This window comes from Penicillium macrosclerotiorum (genome assembly GCF_028827735.1).
Source record: "Penicillium macrosclerotiorum strain IBT 26536 chromosome Unknown utg000007l_segment0_segment0, whole genome shotgun sequence".
In the NCBI taxonomy this organism is placed as follows: Eukaryota; Fungi; Ascomycota; class Eurotiomycetes; order Eurotiales; family Aspergillaceae; genus Penicillium; species Penicillium macrosclerotiorum.
In genome coordinates, this window is record NW_026643086.1 from 3,478,730 (window position 1) to 3,500,209 (window position 21,480).

Here is a 21,480-nt window from a genome sequence, read left to right on the forward strand (position 1 = left end):
GGCATGAAAAACGGAACATCATTCGAATACACACGTGACCCGCTGCCAATCACGGGCCGTGCGGGCGATAAGCGAGCCACACTCACTCGCGGGCCACAAATTCGATTTTCCCCCATCGACAACTTCCGCCCACAGTCGCCGACCAACCCAACAGTCAGTCTACCTCTCTGTCTAGCACAAAGTTTCCGAATCGCTTCCTAACATCAGTTTTCAGAGATGTCCAACGTCAACACCGGCAAGAAGACCCGCTCGGCCATCGCCGATGTGGTGTCCCGCGAGTACACCATCAACCTCCACAAGCGTGTATGTTGAAAAAATCCCCCCAAAAGTCTCTCGAGAGATCCCCCTTACCTGCGAGAATTCGATTCTGTGAGAATCTGTGGAGGCACAATTGGACAGAGAACACACTCTCCTGAAACACGGAGGTTCTTCTACGAGGAATACAGTGTGTGTGCGCACACGGGTGCGAGAAAGGGACTCGACTTCACAGAATGCCCTTCAACCACCTCCAACCACACACCCGATCACCCTCGGTGTCAGGTTGTCGTTTCGATGATAATCAGGCCCTCCTGGTCAAGCTCTCCACATACCGTAGAGAGATTGGCCAGTGGGAATGACAAAAGAAGAAGAATTAGTTTTATGAAGTCCACCTCTATGGCCGAACCAGAACATCGCAGAGACCCCGCTCTCTATCAGATGGCATTCGGACGGAAGACTAATTGCAACCTTCTTTTGGGTTATAGTGCCACGGTGTCAGCTTCAAGAAGCGTGCTCCTCGTGCCATCAAGGAGATCCGCGCCTTTGCCGAGCAGGCCATGGTAAGTTGCTCCGTCTCTTTCCTGCATCGCGCTATGTGCGTGTATTAGTCCCTTCTGGGTAAATGGCTAATATGTGCGTCTTTTTGTCTGCAATAGGGCACCAAGGACGTCCGCCTCGACCCCGCTCTGAACAAGAAGGTCTGGGAGGCCGGTATCAAGGGCGTTCCCTTCCGTCTCCGTGTCCGCATCTCCCGCAAGCGTAACGACGAGGAGGGTGCCAAGGAGCGTCTGTACTCCCACGTCCAGGCTGTCAACGTCAAGAACCCCAAGGGTCTGCACACCGCTACCGTCGATGACGCGTAAATATGAGTTTTTGAAAATCTCGTCGGTGTTTTATCTGCTTCTATGATTCCAATGTTACACTTGGGGTTCGGTCGGGGCTTTCAAAAATAAAAATCACTTCTTGCACCACCACTTGCTTGGTTCCGTAGTAGGTTAATTCCTTGTAGTTCCACGTCGTCTCGCATAGCTTCAATTTCTTGGGGCCCAGGTAAGCGGAATTCAATCCCATGTGCCAAAAATGGTTGGAAGCCGAGACATCTCGAGAGTATACGGGGATTATTGAATCTACATCGAAAATATCGGATCTACGCACTTTATAACTCAGGAACGCTATTTTTTTGAATCACCGGCAAAGATCTTCATTTCGAAAACCAGGCCTAAAGATGCATGCATATTCTCGCCGAATGGTAGGTTGTATGTTGGTGAAAAAAATGCAATTGAGAACACGAAACATGTAAAAACTCCATCCGACTTTGATATCGTACAATCAATAAATGGGAAAAGAAAAAAAAAACAATCCTCTCACGATGCTCGCCCTAAGGCCACTCGTTCAAGCTGGTTGTGAGAAACACCTCATCGATCATGATTTCCGCGATGTCGGTTTCATACTCTACCTAATTCTTAATCTCTTGAATCTTGCTGTGCAGCTGCTCGATCGTCTGGGCGTTAACACGGACGGCCCAGTGCTCTAGCTTCCCGTCAGACTGAGGGACCATGAACTGGACGCTGTTGTTCTGACGAGCATAATCGAAATCCTTCTTGAGAAGGGAGTTCAGAATCAAATTGCCATTGCCATCGGCTCGGAGGATAATGCGAGCGCGGCCGGTCTCAGGGTGTCTGAGCAGACGGAGAGCGCCCGTGCCCTGGGAGGCCCAGCCCGTGGCCAGCTTAAAGGCACGGCCGCGACCCTCGAATACAACAACCTCTTCCTCTTCGCCAGCGTTGGCCTGGGACATATCATAGATCGCACCTGGCGCAGTCTCCCCGTCAGGCGTGGCCTCACCAGAAGTGGCGTTGTCGGCGTTGGAAGCCTGGCTGGACGCCTGGGTAGAGGTAAGGACGGATGTGGGAGCAGGGGTTGGGTCAGCAGAGAACTTGATCGGTGTGTTGGGCTTCCAGGTGTTGTCAGCCGGGGTAGAGGTGCTTTGACCAAAGCTCGATGCAAACAGGGAAGAGGTAGAGGTCGTAGGCTCCTTCTGAGACGAGTCCTTCTGAGTCGTGGGGGTGCCAAAGATGCTTGAAGCAGTAGAACTAGGCTCCTTCTGCGCCGTGCTGGAGCCGAAAAGATTTGAAAGAGACCCGGCGCCTTCCTTCTGAGGAGGGGGTGTAGGAGACTGAATGCGATCAAAGAGGCTGCGACCACCAGGGGTAGGTGCAGCAGAAGGTGTGTCCAGACTGGATTTCGTGATGTCTGCATTATCGGAAGGTTTAGAAGGCTTCGAGTTGCGCAGAGCAGAGCCGAAATCGCCTTCATCGCTGCTATTGCTATCCAGGTTTCTGCGCTTGAGAGTTGGCTTGTCCTCGTCATCCGATTCACCACTCTCCTTGGAATCATCAATGGGCTGGGGAGTAGCTGAGAGACGACCGAAGATGTTCTCAGAAGCGGGCAGCGGCCGGCTGTATGAATCAAAGATGGAGCTCGCAGAAGAAGTAGGAGAAGGTGCATTCACCGCAAGATTCTGGGAAGGAGGAAACAGAGTGGTCGCGGAAGGATTCTCAGAAGGTTTGGGAGCAGCAGCGGCAGAGTCAGATTCATCAGCATCAACCCACTCGAATTTTCCATTCCTGAAGACAGACTTCTTCTTGCTACCAGCCTCAACCTTTGCACGCTTCTCACGCTGCTGTTCAGCGTCACGGCGCTCCCACTCCGCCTCGTCATCCTCATCGGAGTCAAAATCTTCGGCTTTTCGCTTGGCTTTCTCCTCGGCCATAGTGTCCTCGGCCTTCTTCTTGAACTGGGCCATGAAGTCCACAGGAGCTGCGCCATTTCCGAACTTGGGAATGGCGGGAGCGGGAGCGGAAGTTGGACCTTGGGACGACTGGGCAAACATATTTCCAGCCAATTTGGGGGCAGCGGGTGTAGAAGTGGTGGTCGCAGCTGGCTTTGCAGAGGTGTTCTCTCCTGCCGAGCTCTTAGGCTCGGATACAATGCCAGTAGGCTTGGGTGGGACGGAACCCGAGGAGGAAAAGGATTTCGCAAACAAACTTGAAGTGGCAGTACCGTTCGGACCATTAGTTTCCACTGATTTTTCAGCGTCCTTATCAGCCGATGTGGCGTATTGGGACCGGAAGAATTTCTTTGAGCCCTTAACCGGAGCACCAATATGGTTGCGAACCTTGAGATAAAACATGATCAAAGTATCGAAACTGTCGATACCGGGCTCATAACTGAGAACTTGTTTCTTGAACTGTTTGTCCAAGCTGGAGACAACCCAAAGCAAATCAGCTTCGTCCCGCACTTCCTTGCTGAGGACATTGTCGGAAGAGTCGGGCTTGGACATTTCAGAGGTCGCCAGCGATTTCTGGGGAGAGGAAGAGACAGAAGGCTTGACGGAGTTGAGCTGCGGAGCTGCAGGCTTGCCGGCAAGCAGACCGGAAAACGGATTCGAGGAAGTAGCCGATGGCTGCTCTACAACAGGCTTCGGAGTGAATAGATTCTGGGCTGTAGCTGGGCTAGACTGGACTTTGAAAGGATCAGAAGGCTTGCTGGGCGAAGAAGATCCGAAGAGACTTTTGAAAGGCTGTTCCTGAGTTGGCTTCTCTGTGGTCTGTTCTGCAACAGGCTTGGGGGCAAAGAGGCTAGGAGCCTTCTCAGATTCAACAGGCTTGGGAGGGTTTGATGTGGCGCCGAAAAGGCCCTTGAACGGTGAAGGTTCAGAAGTCGTGCTGGCACTCTGGTCTGCTGTGGACTTCGGCGCAAAAAGGTTCTGAGGTGTTGAAGATGAGTGAGTATTTTCCGAGGCCACAGGCTTTGAAGATGCAGAAGCAGCACCAAACAAGGAGGCAAAAGGTTGACTGCTTGCAGTGTTGTCAGAGCCCTTCTCTGATGTAGACTTCGAAGCAAAGATGTTGTTGACCACAGGTTGCTCCGTGGCGGCTTTTGAGGTAGAGAGACTGTTGAATGGTTGAGAGCCTGTAGCTCCGAACAGAGACCCGAACGGCTGAGAGGTTGAAGCAGCAGCAGCTTCTTCCGAGGTGGGCTTAGGAGCGAAAGGATTGGAGGTCGAACTCTGATCGGTTGATTTGGGAGCGAACAAATTGTTGCCATCTGGTATTCCCCCGGAAGGCTTTGGGGAGAAGATGTTATTTGTAGTAGATGGAGCGGCGTCGGCCTTAGCAGGCTGCGATGTAGCTGCAGTTGACATGAAAAGGTTTCCGGAGGAAGTGTTGCCTGTGGCTGTCTTAGGTGCAAAGAGGTTGTTTGTTGCAGGCTGTGAGGTCGCCTTCTGAGGGTCTGAAGTCGAGGAAGCCGAGGCAGCTCCGAAAAGAGAGCCGAAAGGCTGCGCTGGTGTGACTGCCGCAGTCGCCTGTCCAAAGACAGGAGCTGGCTTAGCAGCATCGCCTTCTGCCTTGTTGCCTGAAGGTTTATCTGAGGCAGAAGGCACACTCAGGTTGCCAAATGGATTGCTAGATTGGGTAGCAGGTTTCGGTGAAAACAAATTTGATGAGGCATCAGCGCTACCAAATAAGTTCTTGCTAGGCAAGGACGGTGAAGTGGCAGCGAAAGGACCCTTGGGTTTGTTGTCAGGAGAGGTTTGCATGGAATCGGCAACTGGGTTCGCAGATGTGTTTGGAGCCATCGACTGGCCAAAAACGCCCGCGCCTACTGAGCTAGTTGTATTTTGCGGGGCTCCAAACAGCCCTGATGAGAAGGTTGGCTGCGATGACTGCGACGAAGCTTGGTTTCCAAACCCACCAAAACTGACAGGGGCCGTACTGGGAGTAGATGTGTTTGCAGCGCCGAAGGAGCTTGCGGCGAAGGGATTGGAGGATGGAGTAGAAAACCCGCCACCAGCAGAGAAGTTGAAGCCAGCACTAGTTCCATTACTCCCACTACCGAAAGAAAATGGAGTCGAGCTACTCTGGGCGGGCTGGCTGGGGGCGGAGCTGGCCCCTGGGAAGCTTTGACTTTGGCCAAAAGAGAACCCGATGGATGGATTTGACGGGACAGAAAAACTCGAACTGGAGAAAGTAGGGGCAGCAGAGAGCTGCGAGAAGGCACCGGCACCGGCACCGGTGTTGGGCTGGTCTGTTGGAGTTGTTCCCCGGGGACGTTTGCGGATCTCCTTGATTCTTTACACCATGGAGCGTTTCTTGGTCAGCGACGGCTCTAAATTTTGGTTCACGAATTTCAAAGCAGAGAGAAATGTGTAGGAGGTTGCAGGAAGGGGATGGGGGAGCAGGTATTTCTGGGCCGGCAATGCAAAAGGGTCAAAGACAAGAGAGACCGAGGCAATGATGAGAGGCAATGCTTTGTCTGAGATCAACCGATTCACCATCTGCAGCACATGTGTCGAGAATCGACCATGCGACGGCAAAAGTAGCATGAGCGGCCCCCGCCATACTTCAGATCCCTAGATCAAGTAGGTACCTTCTCCATGCCCGAGTCTCATGATGCATGGGAGAAATTTGATCGATCTCAGAGCTCTCATTGCTGCGAAATGCCCCCTTCTCGTATTTGCAGACCTCTGCAAACCCCTGCAAGGACAACTTATGACCCAAAAATCAAGGCAAAACTTACTTTCTGCTGGCCATCTGAGCGGCAGTCGCCCGTTGGGGCGCTTCTTCAGGTGTACTCGCCATGGAAAATTCCCTCTCGGTTTCTCTGGACCCGTCAGGACCTTGAGCCGAACGTTTTGACATGCTAAGATGTACGAATGTCCCTTGTGTGTGCGCACACGGTTCCCGGATTCACGTTCCCGCGCAACGATTTCGACACCCCTTGCAAAAACCAATCACTGGCAGTGATATAGACCTTGGATCATGTACGACAAGGCTGCTTGAAGGAGCAAGGGAGATTGGCTGATGGTTGGACTCGGTTTGCTCCCAGATTTCGATGACCGGAGAGCGCTCGAGTTGCCTGTCGCAGGGAGAGGATTACGCGCCGGCGCCGTCCGAAATATAGGATTCGAGATATTGAAAAGACTGGCTCGGGAGGTACTCAGTCCGTTTTTTTGTCGTTTGGAAAGAGAAAGAGAAGTGTTCTCCGGGCGACTCGATGATCGTGGTTGGTAGTCCCTCGTTCCGTGACACGACCAAGTTCGCGACCCGTCGCGCGAGCTAGCTTCGCCAAAGCCTCACCAGGGTCGAAATGGATGAGGAAAGAAGGAAAGCGGCCTCTCGATCGAGAAACGCTCTGTAAGGAGGATGGCGGGATGGGAGGATTGAGGATGACCCTGGGGATTATTTTTTTTGGTGGTCGCGGAGACTCTCGCGGAGGCCACACCACAGCAGAAAAATGAGGTCACGTGGATCTTGGCATGACGCGCCAACTGCTTATTGTTTGTTCGTCATGGGCTTCTCTTGAAAGGCTTCAAAGCCTTTCAGGCCACAATGTCTCTTTGATGGATTTCCCCAGAGGTTGTTTGGAGAGCTCCGTCTTCAGGACAAGGTCCAACACGCCTGGCTGCTGAAAAGTGCTGGCATTACGTCGCCAGCTGGCAACCAAAGTCCAAAAGTCCGTCTTAAACCCGCGACGGGGATCCCGTGCACGGAGCATTTCGTACCTCCCTTGGACCCTTGAAGACTTTGGGGGGGGGGGGCGGATGGAGGAGGACCCTGTCTGCTCAGTGTCTGCTCAAGAGTCTGAAGCAATCTGCTTTGATGGGCTGTGCTTGATTTGGTCGATTCTCACCTGCCACCTCTCATAAATGTTGTTCTACAGAAGACGGGGCTACATGGCGCATAATGATACATGGGTGTGTCTACCTATTATTGGTCCTAGCTTCGGTATACTTCATATGTCAACTATGTCTACAGTCTACATGCCATCTAGCGAAATTGCCTTGAACCATACGATCACACTTCGGCATTACCAATAATCTCGAGCTTATTTTCTTTTTCTTCCCGATAAACCCCACTTGGGCATTACCGAACCCATATGTATCGCGGTACCCCCACTGTAGATGTACTTGCACTTCCCGTCTTCAAGTGTCATTCTATCGTGGTATCCAGACATGGGCACTACGCTCGAAAACCTCTCGTAGTCCTTCTCAGCCGTTCGGGGGAACACGAAACAGGAATCTCCAGATTCCTGGGCCCCTGTTGCCCTCGAGTCTAGTCGCATCAGCCATGACCCCTGAGTCACATTTTCCCCCATCGGTGGCGGCAATATTTGCTGCAGCTAGTCACATTCCAGTTTTGCGATGCGTGCCCCCCCGGGGCGACTTTCCTATTTGTTCTTTCGGTACTGGCTGAGGTGGTCGTGCTGGAGGCCCCGATTGGCCCGCAGACGGGATCCCTGTATCGACAGGGGACAAGATCCCCGTGGGGCCCGATCGGCATGGGTGATTCCCATTCTTAATAAGGGCTTCGATCAGGAGGCCCGGCCAGCGTGACAGTTGGCGACACTTGATGAAAGTGGACTTCAAAGAATACAACCCGGACGAGCTAGTCCTAAAGATGATGGTCATTCGCAATCTATTTCCCCGTCTCAAGTGGTATCCGGGGGTGGGATTTTCTTCACGCTAAGCGTCGCCCATGCCCTAAGAAGAAAACAAAAGAAAAGTTTTTTTTTTTTTTTTTTTTTTTTTAAAAAAAGGGACGGGGAAGCTGGAGGCTCCACCCTTCCCAATTGTCATGCGGGTTCCATGCATTCTATGGATTTGAATCCATCCTGTTGCATGGTGCGAGGGAACTATAAGAAACACCGCGTGTCCACAATGTCAGGCTGGTCCACACCGACGTCAACTGGCATTCGGATGCAAAGATGCATTTCGCTTCACTGCTTGCATGTCTCTCTCTGGTAGCGGGCACACATGCCCAGCTGCTGGACATCCCACAAGTGGATGAGCTGGTGAGTGAGGCTATGAAGCCCCTGGCTGAGTACTTAGACTATGATGGTCCTGAGGGAAGCGCCTCGGGCGTGCTGAGCGAGCAAACCGTGGCAGCGAATCTACATGCCGTGGCGGCGGCAACAGCAGACGCTTCGTACTGGCTGGCAGGCATTACCCATCAAGGGCTGGCCGCATTCAACTCGAATCCATCGAGCTATACCGTGTTTCGCAATGTTAAGGACTATGGTGCCAAAGGTAAGATTCACCCGTGGGTGTTTCATTCGTCACGAAGTGATTGACACGCGATATAGGAGACGGTGTGACCGACGACACGGCGGCCATCAATTCTGCGATCAGTGCTGGTGGCCGCTATAGTCCATCCAGTCGCCAGTCCTCCACCACAACCCCGGCCATCGTATACTTCCCTGCCGGAACCTACCTTATCTCAACCCCGATCATCGACTATTATTTCACCCAGTTGATTGGAAATCCGAACTCGATCCCGGTCATCAAAGCAACCTCCGGGTTCTCAGGGCTGGGATTGATTGATGGAGACCAATATCAGAGCGATGGAAATCAGGGCTGGGGCTCGACAAACGTATTTTTTCGGCAGATCCGTAACCTGAAACTGGACTTGACTTCGATCCCGGCGAGCTCGGCAGCCACTGGTATTCACTGGCCAACGGGACAGGCGACCAGCATCCAAAACGTCCAGATCGCGATGAGCTCTGCTTCCGGAACCCAGCATCAAGGGCTTTTCATTGAGAATGGTAAGACGAGTAATGGACATTCCTATATGGATGGTCACTGATTCTACATATAGGCTCTGGTGGCTTCTTGACGGATATTACGATTACCGGCGGTCTCTATGGCGCCAACATTGGCAACCAGCAGTTTACCATGCGTAACCTCGATATCTCAGATGCAGTGACTGGCATCTCCCAGATCTGGAATTGGGGCTGGACCTATCAAGGCTTGACCTTGACTAACTGCACAACGGCTGTCTCGATCAGTAATGGAGGAGCTGGGAACCAGCTCGTCGGCTCCGTAACTGTCCTCGACAGTTCCATTGTGGATTGCTCTACCTTCATTGATACTGCGTGGAAGAGTTCGACCTTCAGCAACGGTAGTCTCATTTTGGAGAACATCGCCCTTGACAATGTCCCCGTCGCGGTCAAGGGACCGAGTGGTACCGTTCTTGCTGGTTCTTCTGGCACCACGACAATTGCGGCGTGGGGCCAAGGCCACAAGTATACACCCAATGGGCCCACCAATTTCCAAGGCACTTTTACTGCTGCTACCCGTCCAAGTGCTTTGCTTGCCAGTGGATCATCAAAATACTACACTAAAACAAAGCCCCAATACGCGGCCTCACCTACATCTTCTTTTGTAAGCATCCGAAGCGCAGGCGCGAAAGGTGATGGCTCCACCGATGATACATCGGCAATTCAGTCGGCATTGACTACGGCAGCCTCCTCTGGCAAGATTGTCTACTTCGACCAGGGTACATACAAAGTCACGGGAACTATTTACGTTCCCCCCGGCTCGCGAATCGTTGGTGAGGCGTACCCGGTCATCATGGCCAGTGGAAGTACCTTTGCCAGTATTTCCAAACCAATTCCCGTCATCCAGATCGGCAAATCGGGAGAGGCTGGCTCAGTTGAATGGTCCGACATGATCGTCAGTACCCAGGGCTCCACCCCAGGAGCAGTTCTTATTGAGTGGAATCTAGCAGCCAATTCGGGCTCAGGCATGTGGGATGTCCACACTCGCATTGGGGGATTCAGTGGGTCCTCACAACAAGTGGCCCAGTGCCCGACATCTGCAGCTGTTTCAGCAGCGTGTGAGGTTGCCTATATGTCCATGCATATTACAAGCTCTGCCAGTGGAGTGTATCTGGAAAACGTTTGGCTGTGGACAGCAGACCATGATCTGGATAGTGCAGATAACACTCAAATCTCTGTCTATTCGGGACGTGGTCTCCTGGTGGAAGGAAAAAATATTTGGCTGTAAGTAGATCAATCTCGCCTGCGGCACCCTTCGAAGACTCTAACGTTCATTCAGATACGGAACCGGAGTGGAGCATCATTCGCTATATCAGTATCAGTTTTCTGGAGCTAGCTCAGTTGTGGCAGGATTCATCCAGACAGAAACACCGTGAGTCATGCAGTTGAACCTGGCGCTGGCTCTCGCCTTTTCTTTCGATTCGTAACTGACAATCTCGCTTACAGCTACTATCAACCTAATCCCAACGCCGCTAACGGCCCATACCCGACCAACTCCACCCTCAAGGACCCAGATTACAGCAGCTGTCTCTCTGGCAACTGCGATTCCCTCGGTCTTCGGGTGCTGAACAGTAACAGCATCGTCATCTACGGGGCAGGCTTGTACAGTTTCTTCAATCACTATAGCACCACCTGTTCTACTTTCCCTACTCCCGAGAACTGCCAGAGTGAGATCTTCAGTATCGAGGGTAGCACGAGCGGCCTGGTGGTTTATACTCTCAGCACCGTTGGAACGACCAATATGATTGTCAAGGATGGCAGTTCGCTGGCAGTTGTTAGCGATAACCTGGCCACATACGCTGCCACGATTGCGTATTTCACTCTTTAAGCCGGATATGGCTTTTCGCTGCTCGGGTTCTGTTTCCTTTATGAGTACATATTGATCATGAACATATGTATTTTTCTGATTAATATGTCCAAATGATTCTTATTCCCGGGAGTCCACAATCGAAAATTAGAGGAAGTCGACGTACTATCCTCGAGTAGACCGTGGCCATTTATTAATCCTATTGGAGAACATGTCCGAGAGAAATTCTGCTCCCATATGGAAGACAGTCAAGACAGTAGAGCGAACGCGCTGACACCGACACCGGATATGAATCCGCTCGATAGAGATCCGGAGGTGTGGGGGCGTGTGGGGGGGTTTCCTGGTACAATGAGGAAATGAGGGGCGGCTCCTCGGCGAAGAGAACAAAGATATCCCGAGGATGAGGCCGTCGATTGAGAACACTATAAAAGGACCCATAATGCATCGGCCGGTCTCCGGCTTTCTCTCATATCTGTCCCATACAATATTCACAGACCACCTTACCATGACAGAAGCTGTAAACAACAAGGCCATTCCATTCGAGGCATTGCCACTGGATCCTACTGGTCCGCGTGGAAATGCCTGGGGTCGATTTGGACCAGATGACGAGCTTGGTACGTTGAATCTGCTTACGCCAGAGGTCATCGTCGAGGCTGCAAAAGAGATTCGAACGGGGGTGCGCATCTCGCTGGACTGGCCGCTCAGCATGCCCACCTATCCTAGCTTCAATCGCGATCCCTTTAAGCAGGAGCTCATTCTTCGAAAACCAAATTGCATTTATGATGACGTTCTCACCTTCAATAGCCAGGGGTCTACCCAGTGGGATGGATTCAGGCATTATGGTGAAGCAAAACCCTCCCTGGAAGCGTCTGCAGCCAGTACTAATGTCGGGGCAAATCGATCATCGATCAGCCAACCAGAAAATGAGACGCTTTTATAATGGACATACCACCGAGGAGATCGAGTGTTCGGATGTGATTGGCCTACACAGTATGTAAAATATGGCCCTGAATGTTGGCTTCTTTAGTCACCGCTAGTATTAACCGACCCTCCCTATTGTAGCTGTGGCTGAACACGGCGGCATCACCGGCCGGGGCGTTCTACTTGACTTCGCCGACTGGGCCTCCTCAAACTCCATCTCAATCTCAGCCCTCCAATCTGAGCCGATTACCGTTGAAAATATCAAACAGGTTGTCAAAGACCGCCAACTCGAGTTCCGACAGGGTGACATCTTGTTCATCCGAAGCGGGTTCACCGCGGCCTATAATCAACTCAACGACCAGCAGCGGAGGGATCTTGCGCACCGCCCTTCACCCGACTTTAATGGCGTAGAAGCAACCGAGGATCTCCTGCGATGGCTGTGGGAGCATCAGTTTGCCGCCGTGGCCGGTGATGCTCCAAGCTTCGAGCGCGCTCCTATCCGAGGCAGTCATGCCGACCCGAATTTCAATGTCCACGAATGGGTATTGGCAGGATGGGGAACCCCAATCGGAGAGATGTTCGATTTGGAGAAATTATCTGAGCATTGCAAAGCGACGGGGCGATATAGCTTCTTCCTCTCCAGTATGCCTCTTAAGGTATGATTATAGCCTGCGCTGCAAACGTGTTTCCGGGTAAGAAATCGGCGAATTATCATTAACAAAAAAACAGGTTGTAGGCGGCGTCGCCAGCCCGCCAAATGCCTTTGCTATATTTTGAAGTAAACAGGTCTCATTGCTTTAGTTGGCTGGTTACGTACGTCTGTTGAATACGAAGCTTTTATGCACCGGTATACAGTATGTCTTGAAATAAAACCGAAAGTTAGAATTGCCTTTTGGTTATCTGTAAGCCAACAACAACAATATCTGCCTATATGATAGCTCTCATGATTTGAAAAAAGATTTGATACAGTTAGTTATATAGCCCTTTCGTAGTGTAGCAAGCGGGAGGAGTCGAACTCAGCAAGTTGAAGAGCCGGTACAAACGGTGTACTTTCCTCCTCCGTCGACGTCAGTTCCGCTCTCCGCGTTTGCACGTTGGAACCCAACCAGTTCCACCGGAGCAACATTGTTCCAACGGCCCCCAGTGTCTACGAACTCGTAGGCGCCGGTCTCACCCTCGACATTTCTCAATCCCAAGTGCTTTGGTGCTGGCTTCTTCTTCATGGCATGATGGATCAATTCCTGTTTGCCAAAGACCCTGGGCGACATGGTTGTCAAATTTGGGTAAGACGCCCCCTCCTGCACCCTTGAAATGCTATCCCTACCCGCACGCAGACCTGACCAATCCAGGACCCGGATAACGCGTCGCTGTCACGCTGTGCACAACCTTACTTGGTCATTGCACCTGCAGCCGTGGTTTTGCTTATTTCGCTGCAGCATTGGCTTGGGCCAATGCTTCGACAGTGGCGCCCAAAGTGGACTATTCCGTTCATCTCAGAGGAACGCGATCAACAGGATTTGGTGATCCAAGAGACGAAACAAGCTCTACGATGGACAGTCCTGCTTCTCAGCTTCGCGCTTATCGGGTTGGCAGCGGAGATTGCTCATTGCATTCCCCGAAGTATCGGCGTTTCCGCTACTGCTCTCATCGCATCCTGGGTAAGTGTCATGTTCATCGTCGTCGGACGGCAATCAACTAGATGCGCTTCATCACCTAACGTAGATCACAGATCTTAGTAGCAATAGCGATAGTAGCGAAACGGCCAACATCATGCTCGCTAACTATGCTAGCCTTCTTCGTTCTCGTCTTCATTGTCGAAACCGTGCTATCAACAGCGGACGAGGAAGGCATGAAGGCGAAGGCAGTCTCTCGCTATATTGCAGCTGGCGCTGCCTTAATGGCTTGCTTGACAATCTTAATGATGCCCTTTCGGACATCGTCTCTTCCAGTGTTTGATATCAGTGCCGTGGGACAGGCGCCATCCAGCAACTTTCGTAGCCCCGAGGATAACCTTCGACTATGGCAATTCCTGACCGTCTCGTGGATGGCACCATTGATGTCTATCGGTCGCAAACGACAGCTTCACGAGCCAGATGTATGGCTTCTAGGATTCGAATTTCAGCATCGTCGCCTGCATGAGCAATTTCGCCGTATTCGGGGATCCGTCCTTAGTCGAGTGTTGACAGCAAACGGGCTTGATGTTATCATCATCTCAGCGATTGCGATTGTCCAAATGCTCTGTGACTTCTCAACGCCAGTTCTCTTGCAACAACTCCTTCGAGCTATACAGGATCCAAGCAAACCTAAGCGCGTCGCACTGACTTATGCTATCTTGTCACTGGTGATCCGCCTAGTTTCTTCTCAGTCCCAGGTGTTGAATCTGTGGTATGGGAGACGTTGCTATGAGAGATCCCGAGGCGAGATGATTATGATGATCTATGAAAAAGCGCTATCACGAAAAAATCTTATTGGCTTGCATATAGAAAATGAACAGCAGAAGCCGACCGATGAAGAGGATATCAGTGATAATAATATAGCGGCAGAGGAAGATGAAGCGCATTCCTCCAAGCCAAGTTTCCTGAGCTGCCTTTTCCACAGAAGCTCTGGAAAGCCCAAAATCAAACCATCAAAGCCCAAAGAAGCTGCCTCTCTTGGAAAGATTTTCAACCTTCTCCGGGGCGATGTTTACGATGTAGCTCAACGATTCTGGGAAATAGACAGACTAATTGATCAACCACTGGGCTTGATTATTGCTGTTGTTCTCGTCTGGGTGCTTTTTGGCCCCTCTTGTTTTCTTGGTATCTTGGCTGTCTTGGTAGCCCAAGTTCTGAATGCCTTGATCACTCGAATTCTCCTTCGACGGGAGCGAGTCACAAGAGCTGCAACCGATACTCGCCTCCAAACCACCTCTCAATTTGTGGAAGCAATTCGACATTTGCGGTGGTATGGTTGGCAAAATCAATGGCTCAAACAAGTCATGGATGCCCGACAGACTGAGTTGAACCGTCGGATCGTCACCAGCTTGTGGAGCACATTGATCCAATTTGTCAATTCGTTCACGAGCGGTGCATTCCCCGTGGTTGCTTTGTATGCGTACACTATGCTAGCAGGCCATGAACTACGGATCGACATTATTTTTCCCGCGTTACAGCTTTTTACCATGCTTGAGACCCGCCTTCGAGAAGTTCCAGGTCTGATCACAGTTCTAATAAACTCCTCTATCGCCCTGAGTCGCATTGAAGATTTCATGATGGAACCAGACAAGACGAGCATTCCACTCAATGGCTCAATCGACGATTCAACTTTCAGACTAGAGTCCTGTTCATTTGCCTGGCCAGGAAAAAAGAAAGGCGTGCTCACTGACATCAACGTGACAATTCCGAAGGGCCTGACTGTTGTGACCGGAAAGGTTGGGGCTGGTAAAACTGCTCTTCTGCAGTCTCTTCTAGGAGAGCTTGATAAACTTGGTGGCACAGCGCACATTCCCAATGAAATGGTGGGCTACTGTGCACAAACACCCTGGTTGCAAAGTATGAGTATTCGAGAGAACATTCTTTTCTCGGCTCCCTATGAGGAACACCGTTACAAACAGACACTTGAGGCATGTGCTTTACTTCCAGATCTCTCTCAATTCAAACATGGGGACTTAACATTCATTGGCGAGAATGGTGTCGGACTCTCAGGAGGACAGAAAGCACGCGTTGCTCTCGCACGGGCTGTATATAGCACATCTCGCGTCCTTTTGCTGGATGATCCATTGTCAGCCTTAGATCATAATACTGCAGAATTCGTGGTTCGAAAATGCTTGTCAGGGCCCTTGACCCGGGGACGCACAACCGTTCTGGTCACGCATCGGACTGCATTGATTCGCGACATCGCCGATCAGATTATTCAGATTGACGAAGGACATGCCACGGTTTATGGCAAGTCTTCGATTCCTGCAATTATTCAGCAATCCGATGTTGGTCCTGCATTGGGATTGCATAGTCCAGAAGCCGGAGGTGAACAAGTAACCATTGAAGATGAAGAAACAGCAGTGCCGGACAAATTCATTGAGGATGAATATCGCGCCGAGTGGGGTGTTCAATCTCGAGTCTATTGGAGCTATATCAAGTCCGCAAAATATCGCTGGTGGATTCTTCTGGTTTTTGTGCTAGCTATTTTTCGATTGACCGCTGTTGGACAATCGTGGTTTCTGAAAGGATGGGCCGAGGCCTACGACCAGAAGCCAGTTGCCTATAACGGCATATCAGTGTGGAAAGGTCTTTCACAAGATACACTGATGATTTCTGTTTCAAATGCAGGCACACAACTCTCCCCCAACAATCCCATGATTAAACTTCCGCCTCCAAATGAAGATGTTCGGCCTTGGCTTTGGGCTTTTTTTGCAATAGTATCATTCCAGGCCATCGCACTGGTTGTGTCCCAATTAATAATGCTGATCATTGTTTACACCGCTGGCAAGACTTTGTTTCGACGAGTGATGGCCCGAGTCAGTAATGCTACCTTCAGATTCTTCGACATCACTCCGGTAGGAAGACTGATGAACCGTCTGACATCTGATATCGGAGTGGTTGATGGAAACATCAGCATGCAGTTTCAAGCCATTGCCTTCCACGCCATTACTTGGATATCTTCTATTCTTGTTATTGCCACAGCGACTCCAATTTTCCTTGCATTTTCACTGGCGCTCACTATGGCATTTGTGACAATCTTCCTCCATTTCTTGCCGACTTCACAAAGCCTTCGGAGGCTCGAGATGGTATCACTTTCACCTCTCCTCTCCAACTTTGGAGAGTTGCTACATGGTTTGACCACCGTCCGTGCTTTTCATGCCGAGGGACGCTTTCAGAGCCGCGTCATCTCAGTGGTCGATAAGTTTCAAGGAATGGATCATTTTTACTGGTCATTACAAGCATGGCTCACATACCGATTCGAGAACTTGTCTGCCTTCTCGACATTTTGTCTTACAATTCTGGCGCTATACACAAACACGACACCCGGGCTGGTGGCATTCGTGCTCATCGCTGCGAACAACCTCGTTTCCTCGACACATGCTCTATGCAAGCAGTATGGCCAATTACAGATGGACTTTGTATCAGTAGAGCGAGTTGATGAGTTACTTCATATTGAAGAGGAGCCATGTGGCACAGTTGACCCTCCTGCGGCGTGGCCAAAGTACGGCAGTGATATTACCTTTGAAGATGTAACAATTCGATATGCACCTCATCTCGATCCCGCGTTGAAAGACGTTTCCTTCAAGATTCCCGGGGGTTCTACTACCGCAATCATTGGTCGCACGGGTAGTGGCAAGTCTACTTTGGCGGTGTCGCTTCTCAGAGTCATTCAACCGGAAATGGGTCACATAACGATCGATGGAATCAACATCGCCGATGTGAATACCCAGGCACTGCGCACACGGGTGACCTTTGTCGCCCAAGATCCTGTTCTCTTCCCAGGGAGTATTCGGTTGAACCTTGATCCAACCCAGGAATTCACTGATCAACAATGTGCTGATTTGTTAGCACGTCTCTGTGGCCGACACGGTTGGAGCCTTGACACAACTATTGAGGCTGGTGGTAAAAACTTGAGCCAGGGTCAACGTCAACTCATTGCTTTGACTCGTTCAGTTCTCAGGCGTAGCTCCGTCGTTATCTTTGACGAAGCAACAGCTTCAATTGATCATGAAACATCTCTAGAGATCCAGCAGATTGTCCGAGAGGAGCTTCGGCTTTCAACTGTCATCACGATTGCACATCGAATTGAGGCTGTGAATGGTGCAGATTACTTCGTTGTTCTAGACCAAGGGCGAGTCTCTCGCCATGGGTACGTCTGCGACTTGTAATCAAATTTGTCTCTATATTTGAACTTGGTTACTATACTGTCAGGTGAACTCAGAAATCCCAAACACATGACCGATATGATAAACTTTTCATTCACTGCTTGTTCGTTACCGTACCAGCAAACGTAAACCGAAAAGAAGCAGTAATAAGAAACTCCAAAATCAGAACACATGCATCATGCAGAGCTATGGACATCCACTTCAAGTGTCGGGGTTTCCTCCCCTTGTCCTCTGTTGCTTTCCATTCATTTGTCGTGCATTCTGCTACTAATTAGAGACACTATTCATTTCTCTTACTTAGTTTTTTTGGTTTACTTTTTTGAAACTGATATTTTGTACTCGATAGCTCCCTTTTGAGTCTATCAGAGCTTTTTTTAAAAGAAAAAATTTTGTCACCATCACCTCTTTCCTCATCATTCTCACTACGTAGATATTTGAATTGGATGTATTTTCTCTTCCATGGCAGGTTTCTGATGACATTAGACCTTTAGTATGGACGGATCCTGCATACCAGTCAAAAGCTCTTCTTGTGCGACTCACGGTTGGAATGTTATAGCTAGACTGCACGGGTTTTACTCTGTAGCCGTGAGCGTGACGTGGCTCTTATAGTTGGTGACCAGTCAGTAGGGATGGAGGTCACCCCATGTCATGTTCTAATCCAGGAACAAATATCTCATGATATCAATATATCTCAATACAGGAAAGGATCAATGAGCTCAAATAGACCACAGATTTTAGGTCTTAAACCAAGGGATGTACATATTTCTGGTTTGAAAGAAGAGGGGTATCTAAATATTTACAACTTGGCCTTGCCCTGCGCTTTCTTGAGGATAGGCTCCATTTTAGTGGCCTTCATAATGTTGCCCTTGATTTTAAGCTTGCCACCCATGAACAGACGCTGCGCGTTGGCCTTGCCGGTGACGAGAGAAGTGAAATCGTCATCGGAGAGAGTAAGGGTGACTACGATTTTTGAGACGACTTTGTCAGCCATATGGTTTCAAAATTTGCACCAGCCATATCATTCTCCACTTACCGTCAGCCTTGCCACCAGGAGGGGCGGCACCTTCCCCAACCTCGCCCTTGTTCTTCAAGTCGAGGTACCAACTCTGCTCCTCGCCCTTGGAGTTCTTAAGGTTGAAGGCGACGATAGCCTTGGCCTTGTCCACCGCATCTTTACGTTCAGCAGCATCAGCCTGCAGCGTGTCGTTGATCACGTCAAACGCAGCTGAGGAAGGGAAAGAGTCTGTCATGGAGTTGATTAGCAGCGAACTATTGAAGCTTGTGGCAGTTGGGTTGCGACCGGGGGAGGTGCATGTCAGTCATACCTTTCTTGAGAGGCATGATGTTGATTGAATGCGAAGGGATCAGGATGAAAGGGTAAGAAGACACAAGAGAAGGAGAGGTGAGGTTGTTATTATATGCGATGAAGTCACGGGCGCAACATGTGAAGTGGTTTCCTGCCGTGCCGAGGCCCGTGACACTCCCGTGACCCCGTGAATCTGTGAATCTGTGCATCTGTGAAAGCCTCACTTCTGCCCATCTACTATTCCCCCATACTCTCTACTCTATTTTTCTACTCCATAAATGGAATTTCATCTTCCAATGCTGCCCCTATGAATCTACAAGTTTTCAAGAGGCGGAGGCACATATCCCCGACTTGACAAACCCTTCCCCATTATTGCCCCATCTCCAATCTTCCCTGGCTGTTTCCCCCAACGACCCCCAGATTTGGCAGGGAATTATGAGTCTCCACTCGAATTGGGCCTATCCCCTGTTCTATTTCTGATGGGGTTTGCAGTGTTGTGTGAGGATTGTACCAATCCGGTATTCATCGCGAACTTAGCTCAAAGACAATCGTTTCCCTTTCTGCACCGGCAAAGATGCTTGGCAAAGAACCCTCGACGTCACTGCTGGTGGAGACCCCCGATAACCGGCGGCTTCATATGATCGGGCCCATCTTCCCCAGAAATGCTTATACACCGACCCTCTCTTTTCTGTTTCACTAAGTTGCGCCCCAACCATCTACTTGCATTGTTGCTAGCCAGCGCTTGCGATGTTCCTCATGGTGGGTAAAACGTCATCGCCACCGTCCTGACGCTGCTCTTGCTTCCATCTGTCACTGCCGCCCAGCCATGTCAATGGAGCCAGTGCATCCGCCCAAGTACCCCGGCGCAGAGTGATATCACGAAGATTTAAGTCAGATAGCGAATGCCGATGATCCAGGATGAATGCTGCAACCTGAGATGCATCCATTGTCACGTTGAATAGCTCCAGTTGTTGCAAGAAACCATATATCAACCGCCTGCTCCGACCCGGCCCTTCGGAACCGGAGGTGCATTGGATGGATACCGGACAGGCACAGGCCGCAGTTGGCAATTTTTGTTCCGTCGCTAGTGACACTGGGGAAGGTCCCCTCTCGCCGATCCAATGGAATGCCAATGTCCTCAGCTCGGAGAAGCTCTGCAGATACGCATGGATAAGCTTGAAATGATCCGTGGGTAACCCCACATGGTGGGGGAAGCTTTCCATATGGACAGTCAGGTGTCGAACCTGGGACCAGCGCTTACGCGACGCAGGCGAGGCACCAAACCCCCCATTGGGCTGTAGGTAGAACACCGCCGCAGGGTGAACTGATTGCAACGACACAGTATCCAATGCTATCCTTGGCGCTCTTTCAATGGCTATGCGTAACGAAATTAATGCATAGTCTACTGCACTTCGCCGGTAGCGATGGCTGGGTAGTTGGCCAGCACAGTTGATCCGAAGGTGGCGTAAGTTCTCCATCATGGACAATGCGCGTACAAAGGAGGGAATGTCAGTCGCAGCATGGAACACGGGCGGGTATTGCTGAACCAGCCAGCTGGTCATCTCCCATGTGCCGTATTTTGGACTCCGGTGTGTCATTTGCTGGTGTTGGGGCATGTAGATGAAGTTCATCTCTCTCCCCGTGACCGGATCGATCACCGGCGGCAGAAAGGTTTCGGCTGTGTGTGGCATCGTAAAAGTCATAGTCTGGATGTGGGTACCAATGCGCTCGAGGGCCGATATGCGTGACGGTCGAGTCAGAGTGCGACTGCGGAAGACAATGGTGATATTCGCAAATAGATACGGGGCGAGTTGGACGGCGAGGGTCCGACAGACAAGACGACAGCATACCAAGTCGTCCTGTGCCAGATACCGTATTAAAGTCTCCCGGAAGACTTGTTTCCGTAGGAGTCGAGTCAGGATCGATTCCTGTATTCCTCTGAGGAGCTTTTTCATGGTATTTCGATTGTAGACCAGGTTCGAGTCGAGCCGAGCCGAGCTGGTTGGGTTCTGCAGATACAATATAAAGAAGACAGTACTGGAAATCTTTTCGACACCTTTTTCGATTCCGCATATGAATTCTTTTATGAGCGTCTGGCTCTAGTACTTAAAGCTCAACTTCTCCCCCCCCCCCCCCTCCTGCTGTCTACAACCGCCGGTGCACCGTAGGCCGCCCTTACTTGGTCGTCTGTAGATGCGGAACTGACTGTTAAACCAACTACGACACCGGGAACTCTCTGTGTCTGTCACGACAGTATATGATTCGACGATTGTTTTCTTGACTGCTCTCTCTTATGAGTCACTGGGTTTCGAGGTGACTAGTCAAGAGGGGCATGAACAGAATGTTTAAGCACCCCGTTGTGGTTGAAATGAAGATATGACCAGTGCTACTCTTTGACTCATCCTAGGCCATTGCAGTACCACTGTAGTCCGAAGCTGTCAATGAATTGCGATTTGCACATCCCATAAGATGCCCCTAGAGCCCTATCCATCGTCATAAAAAGAAGAACGCGACCAACTGTGTGCCACATAGCGAGAGTTATCCTTGAGATGTTCCATCCTAATCCGAGTAATGGCCAACTCCTGAGTTGGCTGTGTAACCAGCCGACCTTACTGGCCTGCAGGTCCATAAACGGATGGCGAGCTTGCATTCTGGCTGCCAAGGTCAGTGTAGTCTCATACAATAGGTAGCTTGTCGTCTGAGCCTGGGCCGAATTGCCGGACT

At 50.6% G+C, this 21,480-nt stretch overlaps 7 protein-coding genes across 7 annotated transcripts; 4 read left to right on the forward strand and 3 right to left on the reverse strand.

Annotated features, from left to right (window-relative positions):
- Positions 1 to 216: 216 nt before the first annotated feature.
- Positions 217 to 1,121, forward strand: N7462_008082 (60S ribosomal protein eL31; the record flags this gene model as incomplete). Its single annotated transcript, XM_057079800.1, has 3 exons — positions 217 to 303; positions 744 to 818; positions 915 to 1,121. The coding sequence occupies 3 exons, from the start codon at positions 217 to 219 to the stop codon at positions 1,119 to 1,121; spliced, it is 369 nt and encodes a 122-aa protein (XP_056932470.1).
- A 593-nt stretch (positions 1,122 to 1,714) lies between these two features.
- Positions 1,715 to 5,720, reverse strand: N7462_008083 (uncharacterized protein; the record flags this gene model as incomplete). The annotated part of the gene is made up of 2 exons (XM_057079801.1): positions 1,715 to 5,393; positions 5,692 to 5,720. The coding sequence occupies 2 exons, from the start codon at positions 5,718 to 5,720 to the stop codon at positions 1,715 to 1,717; spliced, it is 3,708 nt and encodes a 1,235-aa protein (XP_056932471.1).
- Positions 5,721 to 8,028: 2,308 nt separating this feature from the next.
- On the forward strand, positions 8,029 to 10,708 carry N7462_008084 (glycoside hydrolase family 55 protein; the record flags this gene model as incomplete). Its single annotated transcript, XM_057079802.1, has 5 exons — positions 8,029 to 8,350; positions 8,407 to 8,865; positions 8,919 to 10,104; positions 10,160 to 10,252; positions 10,327 to 10,708. The coding sequence occupies 5 exons, from the start codon at positions 8,029 to 8,031 to the stop codon at positions 10,706 to 10,708; spliced, it is 2,442 nt and encodes an 813-aa protein (XP_056932472.1).
- A 484-nt stretch (positions 10,709 to 11,192) lies between these two features.
- Positions 11,193 to 12,385, forward strand: N7462_008085 (uncharacterized protein; the record flags this gene model as incomplete). The annotated part of the gene is made up of 4 exons (XM_057079803.1): positions 11,193 to 11,529; positions 11,600 to 11,677; positions 11,750 to 12,264; positions 12,338 to 12,385. 4 exons carry the CDS (start codon positions 11,193 to 11,195, stop codon positions 12,383 to 12,385), a joined length of 978 nt encoding a protein of 325 aa, XP_056932473.1.
- Positions 12,386 to 12,837: 452 nt separating this feature from the next.
- On the forward strand, positions 12,838 to 17,453 carry N7462_008086 (uncharacterized protein; the record flags this gene model as incomplete). The annotated part of the gene is made up of 3 exons (XM_057079804.1): positions 12,838 to 12,891; positions 12,958 to 13,266; positions 13,338 to 17,453. The coding sequence occupies 3 exons, from the start codon at positions 12,838 to 12,840 to the stop codon at positions 17,451 to 17,453; spliced, it is 4,479 nt and encodes a 1,492-aa protein (XP_056932474.1).
- Positions 17,454 to 18,246: 793 nt separating this feature from the next.
- Positions 18,247 to 18,791, reverse strand: N7462_008087 (SCP2 sterol-binding domain-containing protein; the record flags this gene model as incomplete). Its single annotated transcript, XM_057079805.1, has 3 exons — positions 18,247 to 18,410; positions 18,484 to 18,693; positions 18,776 to 18,791. The coding sequence occupies 3 exons, from the start codon at positions 18,789 to 18,791 to the stop codon at positions 18,247 to 18,249; spliced, it is 390 nt and encodes a 129-aa protein (XP_056932475.1).
- Positions 18,792 to 19,487: 696 nt separating this feature from the next.
- Positions 19,488 to 20,711, reverse strand: N7462_008088 (uncharacterized protein; the record flags this gene model as incomplete). The annotated part of the gene is made up of 1 exon (XM_057079806.1): positions 19,488 to 20,711. One exon carries the CDS (start codon positions 20,709 to 20,711, stop codon positions 19,488 to 19,490), a length of 1,224 nt encoding a protein of 407 aa, XP_056932476.1.
- Between the last annotated feature and the right edge of the window lie 769 nt (positions 20,712 to 21,480).